Here is a 13,103-nt window from a genome sequence, read left to right as displayed (position 1 = left end):
CGGGAAATCTGGGTTAAATGTAGAAAAGCAAATAAACTCCAGCCTAAAAATAAACTCAACGGAAAGAGAGGGATGAGAGACAGAGCTATTGTGAGCTTGGGACCTTGTAGATCCAGGAAGGCTCTTTCTGAAGATGTGATGTGAGGTGTCTGATGTGAACTCTAATATTTGTAAGTAATCCAAATACTAAAAACGCAGTTAAGTCTCTATCGTCCTGACTGAAGAAGCCAAACTCAGGTAGCGCTGGCTCTGGAATTTCTAATCTCTAGGGAAATTGGAAGCATGTAACATAACTATTGAGCGTTTCAGGGATTATGACTTCCAAGGAAATTGCAGAAAGGTGACAGCAGCAAAGGCCGCTGGGTTTTAATTGCTCACACAAGAATAGCAGGTATCATGTATTCTAACAGTGTTTCAAGTTGAACAGTGAAAAATTGCTGCCATTAAAGAGAGCCATAGAACTCTTGTTCCAAATGATCATTTTCCACAGACTGATGAATTTCTCCTGTTCTTCTGATCTTGGTGTCTCCTCTGGTTCTGAAAAGGAAGAAAACATTAATTATAAAGGTTTCTGTTTGGTTGAGGCAGTACCAGCAATAATCAACACAACAATGGCGTAGCGTGGGGGTTGGGGCCACAGGGACAGTTGCCCCAGGTGCAATATTGTTAGGGGGCGCAAAAATTCAACACCTGGTGCTGTCTCAATACAACTGTGTACTTCTGGGCACTGTTGAAAATGGCTTCTCTATGCAAACCAGGAAGTGACCTCTCCAGAGGATAGAACGACTTTTCTTATCTCTGTGGCTGCAATCTCCTGGGTGAGGTGGAAGCCATTAGGCAGTTGAATGTGCATGCGTATTTGTCCATTTCCTTTCCACCCACCCCCTCCGTGCAGCCCCTGGGCATTGGCAACCCACGCTATGCCACTGCAACACAATAGACTCCGAGTATATTTCAATACGACAAAACAAAAGGCCGATGGCTGACACAACATTTTGTCTTGATCAAACATATGGGCCGGATTCTACAAATGATCCCTGTTAGTGGAAGCCAATACAAGAGCTTCTGCTGGCACAACAGGGCCTTTTGCCCTTTCTCTCCCCCCCCCCGACCCCCAGCAAGCCCTCCCTATTGGCTCGTGGGGGCAGGAATCAGGGGAACACCCAAACAGTAGCATGACAAGCTAAAATGCTTTCGCTGCAAGAACACCCTCCTTAGCACTATGTTGCATTCATCCCTATGGCCCCAATCCAACTAAATTTTACACTCTCCCTGTATGTTATTAGGGTTTTTTTCATTATTTTTCATTACCTGTAACAACAACAACAATTCATATTGGCAGGTATGAAGGGGAAGAATATGGAGAATAATTAGAACAAAAACTATTTGTATTCTCCCTTTGTGTAACAAAAAGCAATTCAGAGGTCAAGAGGCTTCCAATAATTAAATTACATTGTCATTTCAGATAACTGCTTAGCTTGAGTTTGCCTCTGTTAGGGCAACCCAGGCAGTTTCTAAAACAAAGCAGCAAATAGTTATATTTATTCAGTGTTCCTGCAGCTTTATGATCCAGGAGGTTGGGGCAAAGCAATTGATTTGTGCTATGTGTTAGGGCTGATTCAGTCCCAGCAGTAAAGCTGGAGCAACACTGAATCCTTAGTTGATCCATTGACTAGCGAGCCCTGAGATAGGCTACAGTTACTGGGGTAAGCAGAGGTACAAAATCCTAGGTTCTACCTCCACTGTTGGAGGCAGTACGTCTTTGAATACCAATTTCTGGGTACTGCTGGTGGGGAGAGTGCTTTGATGCTAGGGCTTGTCCAAACTGGAGCAAAATGAGGATTCACATCACCGTGTCTTCCCATTCATGTAGGGGTGTACACACGACATCCTGCCCATCCCAGTGTTGTCCCAGATCATTATCCCTTAATGCAGGGTTTTTTCCGAATCAGAGAAACCCTGCATTTAAAGTGGGAACGGTCTGGATGGGACAACCCTAAGGATGGAGTCCACATTTGTTCTAGTGTGGACCAGTCCAATGTCCCTTAAAAAAAATAAATCTGAATGAATGTGCATCAAAACAGCCAGTGATGTCTAAATGGCTCTGCAAACAAATCAGGGTGAATGCTCAACAAACAGGTAACCAAGAAGCACACATTCATTCTTACAGATTGCAGGCTCCTTACCCATGGAGAAAACAGCACGTCCGGCTGGGATTGCACCAGCTGTTTCCTGCTGAGTGTACAGCTCCTCAGCAGCACTCGCAAGGGGGATTCCTTCCGCTAGTTCCTTCTAGTATATAGTTCTCCAGCTTCCAGAAAAGGGATAGAAGACTTCACTGGGAGATCTAGACTCTTCTGGGCCTCCTCCTCCAATTTAGTCACCTGTAGCTCAGGCTTTTCTTCCTCCACCACTTCCGGCTGAGGTTCTTCCTGTGGCTCTGGAGCCTGCTGCTGGCCTCTGCCTCTGCCTCTGCCTCTTCGGGCCCCTCTTCCCCTTCCTGTTGGCTTGCTCCTCTTCTGCTCCCTGTAGTACACAAAGGCATTTCGGTATAAAGGGATCTGATAAATTGCTTTGAAGGGCCCTGCTTGCAAGGATGTCCGCGAGAATCTGTGGCAGGCTCCTTTTGAAATTCTGCCTTTCATTTTTAACAATGGGGTTGGCTTCCATGATCATAGCTGTCAACCTTTCCCTTTTTTTGCAGGAAATTCCCTTATTATAGCATTGGGAAACAGCAGGGAGGGTGACAGCTATGTATATAGCAGTGGGGAACAGCAAGGGGGTTGGCAGCTATGTCCATGATGATGATTCAGTGAGAGCACAGTGGGGAAAAGGACAGAACTTAATATTGGGTGAAGGATTCAGCCGCTGAGTATCCCAGGACCAAAATACACATTCAGTTGCAGATGAATAGGAAGCATTAGCCCGCAGGAGAGAGTGGTTGGCAGCTGAACCTTGTTGCTAATCCCTTCCCTTACAAACTATTCCCCAACTCCCAAAACTTCCCCTTAGCTATTCCCCTCTCCAGCCCATGGGACCCTTTTCCTGAAAGATAAACACAAGTCTAGGATAATAGTGCAAATAACTGCAGTGCTGTGCAGACAAGACCACTGGACTAACATGACACATAGCTGAGGTATAGCGTGGTTTTTAAGTCCAGCAAGCTTTTAGTCTTAAATTTCAAATACATGCTTGAAAGCATGCGGACAATGCCTAGTGCAGGGTTTCCCAAACTTGGGTCTCCAGCTTTTATTGGACTACAGTTCCCATCATCCCTGACCACTGGTCCTGTTGTATTCCAAAAAGAGCTGGAGACCCAAGTTTGAGAAACCCTGGCCTAGTGACATCTCAGAAACTAAATGGGCAGCTGAAATAAAATTATATTGGTCAGACAATGTCACCACTGTCATCCTAATTTACCTCAGGACCCACTGGTGAGTGTTTTTTTCTTCCGCCTCGGCTTTCCTTTTTCTGAGAAGCTCTCGGTCTCTCAAATGGCGCGTGACAACAACCTCTGCAAGAGCAAAGAAGCAAGGAGAGGAAGAGACGACTCCAGGAGGAAATAGAATTCGATGAGATGGTTGCAAGATTAGAGGATGGTGCCACCACCAAGAGATGGGTGGCGCTGTGGTCTAAACCACAGAGCCTCTTGGGCTTGCTGACCAGAAGGTTGGCGGTTCAAATCTGCATGATAGGGTGACCTCCCATTGCTCTATCCCAGTTTCTGCCAACCTAGCAGTTTGAAAGCATACCAGTGCAAGTTGATAAACAGGTAACGCTGTGGCAGGAAGGTAAATAGCGTTTCCGTGCACTCTAGCTTCTGTCACTGTGTTCCATTGTGCCAGAAGTGGTTTAGCCATGCTGGCCACATGATCCATAAAGTCTAGCTGTGGACACAAACGCTACCATCCCTTGGCCTGAAAGCGAGATGAGTGCTGCACCCCATAGTCACCTTTGACTGGACTTAACCATGCAGGGGTACTTACCTTTACCTTACACCCACTTGGCCACATGAATAGATATTAGGAGTGCACAAATCTTTATTTGGGCATTCAGATCCAATCCCCCATCCATGAACTGGAGGAAAAAGTTGGAAGCCACTGGAGACTCCTTGCACCATTTGCATACCCTCCAACATTTCTTTGATAAAAATAGGGTTGCCCCATCCATCCATCCACTGCCTATTCTGACTGTTTGCCCCAGCCACTCTGGGCGGCTTCCAACATATATAAAAACATAATAAAACAGTAAACAGTAATTTAAAATCCCTGTACAGGACTGGCCTTCAGATGTCTTCTAAAGGGCTGTATACTGTAGTTACATATCTCCTTGACATCTGATGGAAGGGGTTCCCACAGAGTGAGTGCCACTACCAAGAAGACCCTCTGCCTCCCTGTGGCTACACTTTTCACGGTGAGGGAGCTGCCAGAAGGCCCTCGTTCTGGATCTGTGTCCTGGCTGAATGGGCAGGGGTGGAGATGTTCCTTCAGGTATACGTTTAGGGCTTTAAGGTCAGCACCAACACTTTGAATTGTGCTCGGAAACGTACTGGGAGTCAATGGAGCCCTTGTCCTATCCTGAGCACCCCAGCTTCAGAATATGTACTCAAAACCTGGCAAAGGCTAAATAGGGTACCTGGTTCAAGTGCGGGCAGTCAGGATAGATCATTGCATTTCACCTTCCTGTCCCCTGGGTCTAACTTCCTATTGTATGGCGAAACCTGGCGGACACAACTGAAACCAATTCACACACGAACCTCATCCATTAGGTCACCATGATACATACCACGTCAGCATGTTCATCCAGGATCAAATTTTAGATAATGTATGCTGCATCATTACCCATCCTTGCATTCAGCAGCAAAACTTTAAAACCCCAGGCTGTCATAAAAGTTAGCAGGAGGCTGTTATTTGGCAGATAGCCCATAAGGCAGAGTGACCACGGAGCTATGGCTCCTCCGATATCCCTGCACCCACAGGGTTTTTCAAACACCCGTTTCCTGGGGTTCTGTGAATTTTCCCTCCATTCAGATATGCAACTTTGAGTGAAGACAAATGTGTCATTAAGAGTGGAACTGACCAGAACAAACAAGTTTTCTGGGTAGAGTATGTTTTCAGTAAACATACATCACACTTCAGTTGTGTACACTCACTGTACCTGTAGAACACTCAAACAATCCCGGTCGCTCTAGTTTTCCCCTCGTGGAAATACAATTCCCAGTAACCACCAACAAACTACAATGCCCAGAATTCTTTGAGGGGGAAAATGTCTTTTGAATGTGCTTTAACCATATCGTGTGAATGCAGCCTTAAAAAAAAAAAAAGCATGGTATTTATATTCTCAGGTTTTTAAAGATTGTGAAGAAGGGGCTGAAGTCTGAACGATCCTGCTGCACTTGTGCATGCAATCCTATGCATGCCTACTCAAAAGTAAGCCCCCGCTGAGTTCCATGGGACTTACCCCCAGGTAAGTGAATATAGGAGTGCAGCCTAAGAAAATTTGGGAAAGACATATCCCCAACATTTCCCCCACAAGGTAAAAACAGGAACAGTTTTATCAGAGACACGTGTCAGAAAAATAGGTGCAGCCCCTGTTGAATAGGTCTACTGGAGAGAACGTAATTTTAACAGAATTGCATTAGTCCAGGGGTGGCCAACTTCCAAGAGACTACGATCTACTCAGAGAGTTTAAAAACTGGCAGTGATCTACCCCATTTTGGGGGGTTCAGGTCAAAGTTGTTGAGCTTTTTTTTAGGAAGGAAAGCCCTGTTTCTTGGGGTTCACGTAAAAGTTGTTGAGCTTCTTTAGGGAGGAGGAAAGCAACACTGAGCTTTTTTTTTAGGAAGGAATGCCCTGTTTTTGGTGGTTCAGGTAATTTTAGGGGTGCAGGGCAAAGATGTTGAGTTTTTTTAGGGGAGGCAAAGTTTTTTAGCTTCTTTGGGGGGAGCCACTGATCTACTGGTGATCTACCACAGACATCCAGTGATCTACCGGTAGATCACGATCTACCTGTTGGACATGCCTGATTCCCCTTTCCCAGAATAGTATTTGTTACCTGGAACTGCATAGTCCTCCGCTGCGACCACTGGCTGCTGTGGATCTTCAGAATAGGAATGGTCCTTTTCTAAACTCTCCATTTGCAGTTGCTTACCGGTAATTTATAAATATATATGAAAAAGAGCTTAATTCCAACATAGAATCATCTGACACATGTACCGCTTTAGTGCTAAATGAAGAGTTTCAGAAAAAAAGAAACAAACTACACACCCAGAGTATCTTATCTGCTCCGGACACCGGTATGTTAATGCTTATTTTCCTTATCATGCTGCAAAGGTGTTTAAATTCATGCTCATAGCCTGGCATAGCCCTGCCAAAAACATTAACATGCCCCTCCTGAAAAATATTGGGTTTTCAAAAAGACATACAGTTTTTCAGATACAGTATTTTGAGTTTGGGGCTGCTGTTAAACTGCTTCAGCGCCATAATTACACCTAATACAAGTTTTTGAGCTGTCTTTTGAAAAAACAACCCCTCCCCCAAACATCTCCCCAAGAAGCTTTTTTTCTGGTAAAAAAAAATCAAGATGTTTTCCAATAGTTATTTATGAGAGACATTTATGGTAAATTGATATTTTAAGGAAAGGGATGAGATCATGGGCATAGCCAGGATTTTTGTCATGGGGGGCAGGCCTTTTGTTGGGGGGGCAGACCTTTTAATGGGGGTCTGAACCTCAGTTTTCAATGTATTTTTATTGATTTTTATTGATTTAGGGGGGCAGCTGCCCCTCCCTGCCTCCCTTTGCTACACCCACAGATGAGATGTTGTTTGGGTGTGAATCAACCTACCCATCTCCCCCACCAAAAAACAACAACAAAAGAGAACACCAATTTTTATAAAGAATTCATGTTTGATGGAAATTGATAAATACAGTATATATTTAGTAATGATTGTAACAGAAAGGAGGAAATACTTTCTCTAGGACAGGGTAAATAGAAAACTTGCTATGTAAGCACTGCAGGGCTGTGCCTCGGGTATTTAATTGACAATGCATACATTAAAAGCATAAATTCACAAGCATACTTCACTACATAAAAAAGGAAGAATCACACCATAGGAAAAGTATAATAAAGTAGACCTTTGTGTTACAAAAATATCTGAAACGTGAATGGGCCACATCAGACTAAAAGTATGTGCAAAGGAATCATACTGACATTCCCCAATTCACAAATTTCCGGTCATTTTTTAAAAATGAAAGTGTTTGCAGCTACCTTTCAAGGTCCTTCTACATCAGTATTTGGACTCCCCCCCCCCCCCGGTCCCTTGGGCACCTTCCTTGTGCTCAAGACAGATTATTCTGCTGTTCTGCAAAGGTGGGGCAGACTTTACAAGTCACAGTGGTAGATGGGGCAGCTATACATCTCCTGCTTTCTCTGATAGGCAGAAGCAAGGCATGGCATTCACAGTAGAAGCCTACAAAGGTCAATGGTTAAAAAGGAATTCCAGACAGCCCATTATTGCACCAGACACAAACTCTCCCTCTCTGTAGGCTCCCCCAAACAACCTAACTACAGAGCATTTATAATGATTTGCTTGCACAATGCTTACACAGTAGTTAGATTATTTCTAGTTTTTAAGTGAGCATTCATTCCATTTGTTTGCAGGGCTGTTTATATGACAATGAGCATCTAGCCTGCTTTTATCCCGATTTGCTTGTGGGGCATTTATACATCTTCCCATTCTTTTGTTCATCCCACACTTTTCAATGCATTTCCCCACCACTTGCCAAACCTCAAAACTTCTTATTCTTTTTTAATGTGGATTTGTTATGTGGTGGGTGGGGGACCTTTTCCACCCTGCAATGCCTTCTGCTAGCCCACATGCTAGCCACAGTGGGGCCAGAAACAAAAGCGGGGGACAATGAACGTACATTTTACCTTTGTACAGTAGGCTATTTTCTGCGCACGCTTGAACATCTCTCTCTAGCCTTCATCCAGGCATGTAAGACTGGGGAGGGGCATGACCTGGTAGGCGATTGAGGAGAGTGGGTGGCATGAAGAGAGGCCAGAAAGAGAAGCCTGGACACCAGGACAAAAGTGTCTTTCCCACATTTAGGGACAGAATGTCTCAAGTGACAATGGAGTGTGTCTGCAGGGGTGAAGTCAAACCACTGTGTTAGCAGCACCAAAGTGAGCTCCCTGGGGTGCAAGACTGAGCAGTGTATATGGAGATCCTGGGCTGCCCAGGCAACAAGACCCTCCTCTTGGCCTTGCTGATGTGGTTCAAAGGAAAGCAGAGCAATACGTTTGGCACCAGCTTGGCTGCAGGAGTTGCCAGAAGTAGTACAAGGTGTCATCCAACCATCTTAGGGACTCCACTCAGGATTTGTGTAGGGGTTACTCCTTAACCTTTTTTCTCCTGAAGATATCCCAGAAGACAGCGGAGGTTTAGGATCAGACTTTTCCTTCTCCCAGGCCAACAAGCCCCATCTGCCCATCACTTCCCTCTACGGCATATGAATATCTATGGCATATTCAGAAACTGCCTTCTTGACTATTGGTCTCATCCACTCAGTCTGCTGGAACCTGTCTTCGCATGCAAGGGAAATCCCTAAATGACCGAGGGTTTGAGACCCATTGGCTACCCTCACCTGGTTTAACCGGCCAGTCGAAGCTATTCATGGGGTGGCTGCTATCACATCCTGACAGCTTCTAGGAGCCTCAGGTGAGAGCTGAGTGCAGGGTGGGGACCAAAGGTGAACAAACTACCCCAGAAGGAGCATGGTGTGTCCCCCAACAGAGGTACTACCCCTCCCATAACACCCCATACACCCCACAGAGCACTGTAATCTAATTGTACAAACCTACATTTCTCAGTATGTACTTAAACCCCTCTCACAAAATAGTGATAGCCTAGGGCTTTCCTGCAAAGAAGAGTCAAAAGTTCACTGTCGTTCATCCTAGGAACCCGCAAACCGATAATAACACAATAAAATTCAAAACAGTAATTAATTGCACGTTTATTCAAAATTCTATTAAAACTATCCACTTTCATTTATTCAGCAAAACTGATGGAACTCAATCCAGTGGTATCAGCTTTTCAAAGTCTTAATTATTTACACCTCCAGCGGTCCACTGCCACCCACTTGCCTTTTAGTGCCTCCCGGCCCCCCAGGTAATGCTGATGCCCCCTTGGGGACACATTGTTTATGCCTTTTTTCAAAACTTACAAGGATGTACAATTCATTTGAAGCACCATTAACACAGTGTCAGTCGCTATTCATATTCACATGAAGGCCTGCCTGACACATTTGGAAGCACTCAGAGCAAGAGTGACCAAATTCTCATTACAGTCTGCTGAAGGCTGATAATACATTATGACCGTGACTTAGCAAAATAGTCAAAGATGACAGGTCAAACTAGATAACTTTTCCCCCTTCCAGCCTATGGAACAAAAAAGGGCACTTTGTCTGCACAAAGTGACAGAAATTACCACCAAACCCTATTCACAACCCCACTCCAGTCACTTGCAGTTCCCAAACCAGGTGGGAGTTGAGCTTTGTGGGTGGACCCTAAAAACTGCTTGCAGGGCAGTAGTGGCAGGGAAGAACTGGCAGGGAGGGGAAGGGCAGGACCGTAGCTGGGGGGGGGGGAGCTGGTTTTTTTTTTGCCCCGGGTGAAGCCTCCAGAGGGGCATCACTGAGGCTCCCAGCCTGTGCGTGTACTGTGTGCCAAACTGGGTCTTTGACCTGGGTGAAATAAAGCCCTGTTTCGCCTCTGACAAATGATCAGATTTTTTGTTCTTTAAACTCTGCACGTGCTCAGGTATCTCTCATTGCTGTAAAATAGAACCTAGTTTGCTTAACTCCGTTAGGTTGTGCTTTTGGTGAACATAGAAAATGCAACTCTTACTTTTAACAGAGGAAACTTTTTTCTATGTACATCAGGTTGGCAGCGACTCAAGATAGGATATTTTTCTGTTGTTCAGCTCCAATTATGAAATTCTCCCCCAAAAGAAGCACCAAATCATCCTGGCTATTGGTGGATAGTTGCTCGGATATTTATTTTTTTTTAAAAAAAGCTTTTTAATACTGCTGCCCTTGTTGTTTAATGATGTAGTAGGCAAATTGTGTATTTTTTTATATATTTTGAGAGCTGAACTATTGGATGTCACAGCTCCCTTTCTCTGCCACCTTCCAGTACATGCTATTTCTCCCTTGCAACATCAGACGTACCTAGAGAAATCCTTGTAATCCTATTGAAATAGCCTTGGCTATTTCCGCTTCATTAAACAGAATACAGTGGTACCTTGGGTTAAGAACTTAATTCGTTTTGGAGGTCCGTTCTTAACCAGAAACTGTTCTTAACCTGCACTGTGCCATATCATTCTGTAGCATGAGCATCCCCTGCTGGTGAAACAGGTGTACTGTGATAGAGCCATGTTTCTTAAACTGTGAGCTAAGATAGGCAGGACCCATCTGTGGGCCTTAGTGCCATAGCCTACCCACTGCCCCCTTCCTTGCTTGGCCTGCTCTCTTGCCGTGCCTTTTGGCTGGGTTAATGCCAGCACCAGCAACTCCTTGCATGCTGAGTAAAGGAGGCAGGGAGACAGAGAAGATCCAGGGAAGGCAGGCAGGCAGGTCTCTGAGGGGAAAGGGATAGAGATGCTGAAGGATATTAGTACAGTAAAATAAAAGTTTAGTATTTGTTAATATTATTTAATTAAACTGTGAATACAAAGGAGGGGATAAGAGAAGAAAGCTGCTATTGGAGGAAGAAGTGAATGTAAAAGGATCAGTGAGGAGTGAAAGAAACCGGCAGGGTGTGCAGATAAAGGACAAGAGCAATAACCCTCTCACTAATGTAAGGGAAGGTCTTGTGAACTGCAGTGTGTGTCATGGGCTAGTTTATATAATTTGCAGAATTATTGCTGGCAACAGCCCTCCTAAGGATTCCCCCTTCCTCCAAAAATGGCAGTCAACACTTGGGAGACCTGGTTGCTGACCTCTAATTTATCTTTCTATTTTATCTCTAACTTTCTCCTTCACAGCATGGTAATCAAGGCTCCTCTGGTAGGGTTAGGAGAAGCAACATAAGAATGCAGGTAAGAGCAATGTTTGAGAGCAGGACAGTGAATATCAGTACCAGTGGTTTTGAATTCAGGGCAAGGGAGGACAGACACCTGCACCACCTTTGGTAGGTGTGCAAAACTAGAATTTCAGCTGGTGCTGCGTTTGGTTTGGGTTTCAACTCGTGCATGACAAGCTGCACTTGCCAAAACACACAAACCCTTCTTCGATTTGACTTTTAAATCACAGGAGCCCTGATCTATTCAAAATAAACACACACACCACTCTGATATTGAGCTGACCCTGCTTCTGTTCACAGCTAGAAGTATCCCTGCTTTAAACTCTGTGAACACAAATGAAAAAATAAAGGATTAGGCTGCCTACCAAATATCTGGGGAGCAACAACAGGAAGACTATTGTCTTCATGTCCTGCTTGTACATGTGAGAAACATGTTGGGCTACACAGACCTTTAATCCAGCAGCACTCATCTCATGTTCTTAGGAGGACAGGAGTTAACACTGTACCCAAAACCCCACTGGGACCAAAGGCCTGTCATGTGGCCAGAGGGCACATCCTTCAATAAGCATGCATGCATAGAACACCAAAGCAGGAAAGGGGAACTTGTGGCCCTCCAGTAATTAAGAACATATGAAGAATCTGCTGGATCAGGCCACTGGCTCATCTGGTCTAGCATCCTGTTGTCAGAGTTGTCCCCAATATCTCACTCCTGGTCAGTCACCTGGTCAGTCAGGCTATAGCATCAAATGACTACTTGGTTGGAAGCTGTGGGTGATAATTTCTCCATGAAGCAAGAGCCATCACTACTGTATCAGTTACAGGTTGGTAGCCGTGTTGGTGTGCCAGTCAAAAAAAATAAATCCTTCCAGTAGCACCTTAGAGACCAACTAAGTTTGTTCTTGGTATGAGCTTTCGTGTGCATGCACACTTCTTCAGATACACTTCTTCATACGAAAGCTCAAACCAAGAACAAACTTACTGGTAGTTGGTCTTAGGTGCTACTGGAAGGATTTTTTTTATTTTGTTTTTACTGTATCAGTTGTGATTGCTTTATTCATATTTCTTTCTTTTGCATGCAAATTCCTCTGCTTTCAGCCTTTTGTTACCTTTTCATGCCTACCATTGTGCCTTTTACACCTTTTACAATGGAGCTCCTACAATCTAGAATAGCTTCCTATTCTTTATCTTTCAGGTACTGGTACCTCCTCCTAATAATTTAAATCCTTTCAGAAAAGCTTCCTAGCCTATTAGGCTTTTTTTTTAATTTTACACTTTCCTGCTGTCATTTCCTGTGCAGTTCAATCCTATGCAGATTTACACATAGGATATTTGTCATCAGATCTCAACATTGCTTTCTCCCCTAAAGGGTAGATCAGAGCCATGGCAAATGGACAGAAGCTTAACTTTTTTCACCAGTGCACCTCCCCACCCCCAATTTCCAAGCTATTTACCCATGTATTTTCTCCAGCAAGACTAGTATCTTAGGGAGGTATTTAAACTGGGCAATATGGGAAAAGGTTGAACTGCCTCTCTTTGACATGGTCCCCTGATCCAGTTTGTTTCTTCCCACTCATCCTTCAGCAACTTAAAAAAAAAATGTCAGGAGATACTATCACAGATTTTTTGAATTTGAATAAGGTTGGGTATTAGGTGGGCCTATGGGCCAAAACAGATGTGACATTAGTAATGCTACACTTTTGTTAAGAGCTATTGAAAGGGGGGCGGGCTCTGATCCAAGTCAGTACAATTGGAGGGGAGCTTTAATCCTGGACTGGGGGCCCAGTAGCTATTTTCATTGGAAGCTACCATTAGCAGAAACAAAAGCTTCTTCCAAGATGCAAACATGGGGTGATCTGAACTGGGACTATGGCAACAGCAAAACGTTACAAGTATCCTTCACCAACACTATAGTCCCAATCAGGGGTTTTACAGCTGGCATATTGTGTCCCAAAATTCACTGAACTCAGTGGGCAAAGCAGATGATACTACTCAGGATAGTAAAAACCCAAACAGGCTCCAG

The 13,103-nt window shown here is 44.4% G+C and overlaps 1 protein-coding gene across 1 annotated transcript; it reads right to left on the bottom strand.

Annotated features, from left to right (window-relative positions):
* Window positions 1–330: 330 nt before the first annotated feature.
* On the bottom strand, window positions 331–6,270 carry HEMGN (hemogen). The gene is made up of 4 exons (XM_033173722.1): window positions 6,055–6,270; window positions 3,421–3,514; window positions 2,187–2,526; window positions 331–537 (listed from the first exon to the last, which is right to left on the bottom strand). Exons 1-3 carry the CDS (start codon window positions 6,134–6,136, stop codon window positions 2,283–2,285), a joined length of 420 nt encoding a protein of 139 aa, XP_033029613.1. The 5' UTR covers window positions 6,137–6,270; the 3' UTR covers window positions 331–537; window positions 2,187–2,282.
* Window positions 6,271–13,103: the final 6,833 nt, after the last annotated feature.

The sequence above is a fragment of the Lacerta agilis genome, chromosome 16, assembly GCF_009819535.1.
Source record: "Lacerta agilis isolate rLacAgi1 chromosome 16, rLacAgi1.pri, whole genome shotgun sequence".
Classification (NCBI taxonomy): Eukaryota; Metazoa; Chordata; class Lepidosauria; order Squamata; family Lacertidae; genus Lacerta; species Lacerta agilis.
The sequence above is the reverse complement of the archived record's forward strand: the minus strand, read 5'-3'. Positions and strand labels throughout refer to the sequence as shown.

What these genes read in the sequence shown, in the direction of transcription:
- HEMGN (XM_033173722.1), bottom strand. Translation starts at nt 6,136, where the DNA reads ATGGAGAGTTTAGAAAAGGACCATTCCTATTCTGAAGATCCACAGCAG. An exon ending in GGAGGACTATGCAGTTCCAG is followed by an intron (nt 3,515 to 6,054) that starts GTAACAAATACT and finishes TTGCTCTTGCAG; the next exon opens with AGGTTGTTGTCACGCGCCAT. An exon ending in ACTCACCAGTGGGTCCTGAG is followed by an intron (nt 2,527 to 3,420) that starts GTAAATTAGGAT and finishes TGTGTACTACAG; the next exon opens with GGAGCAGAAGAGGAGCAAGC.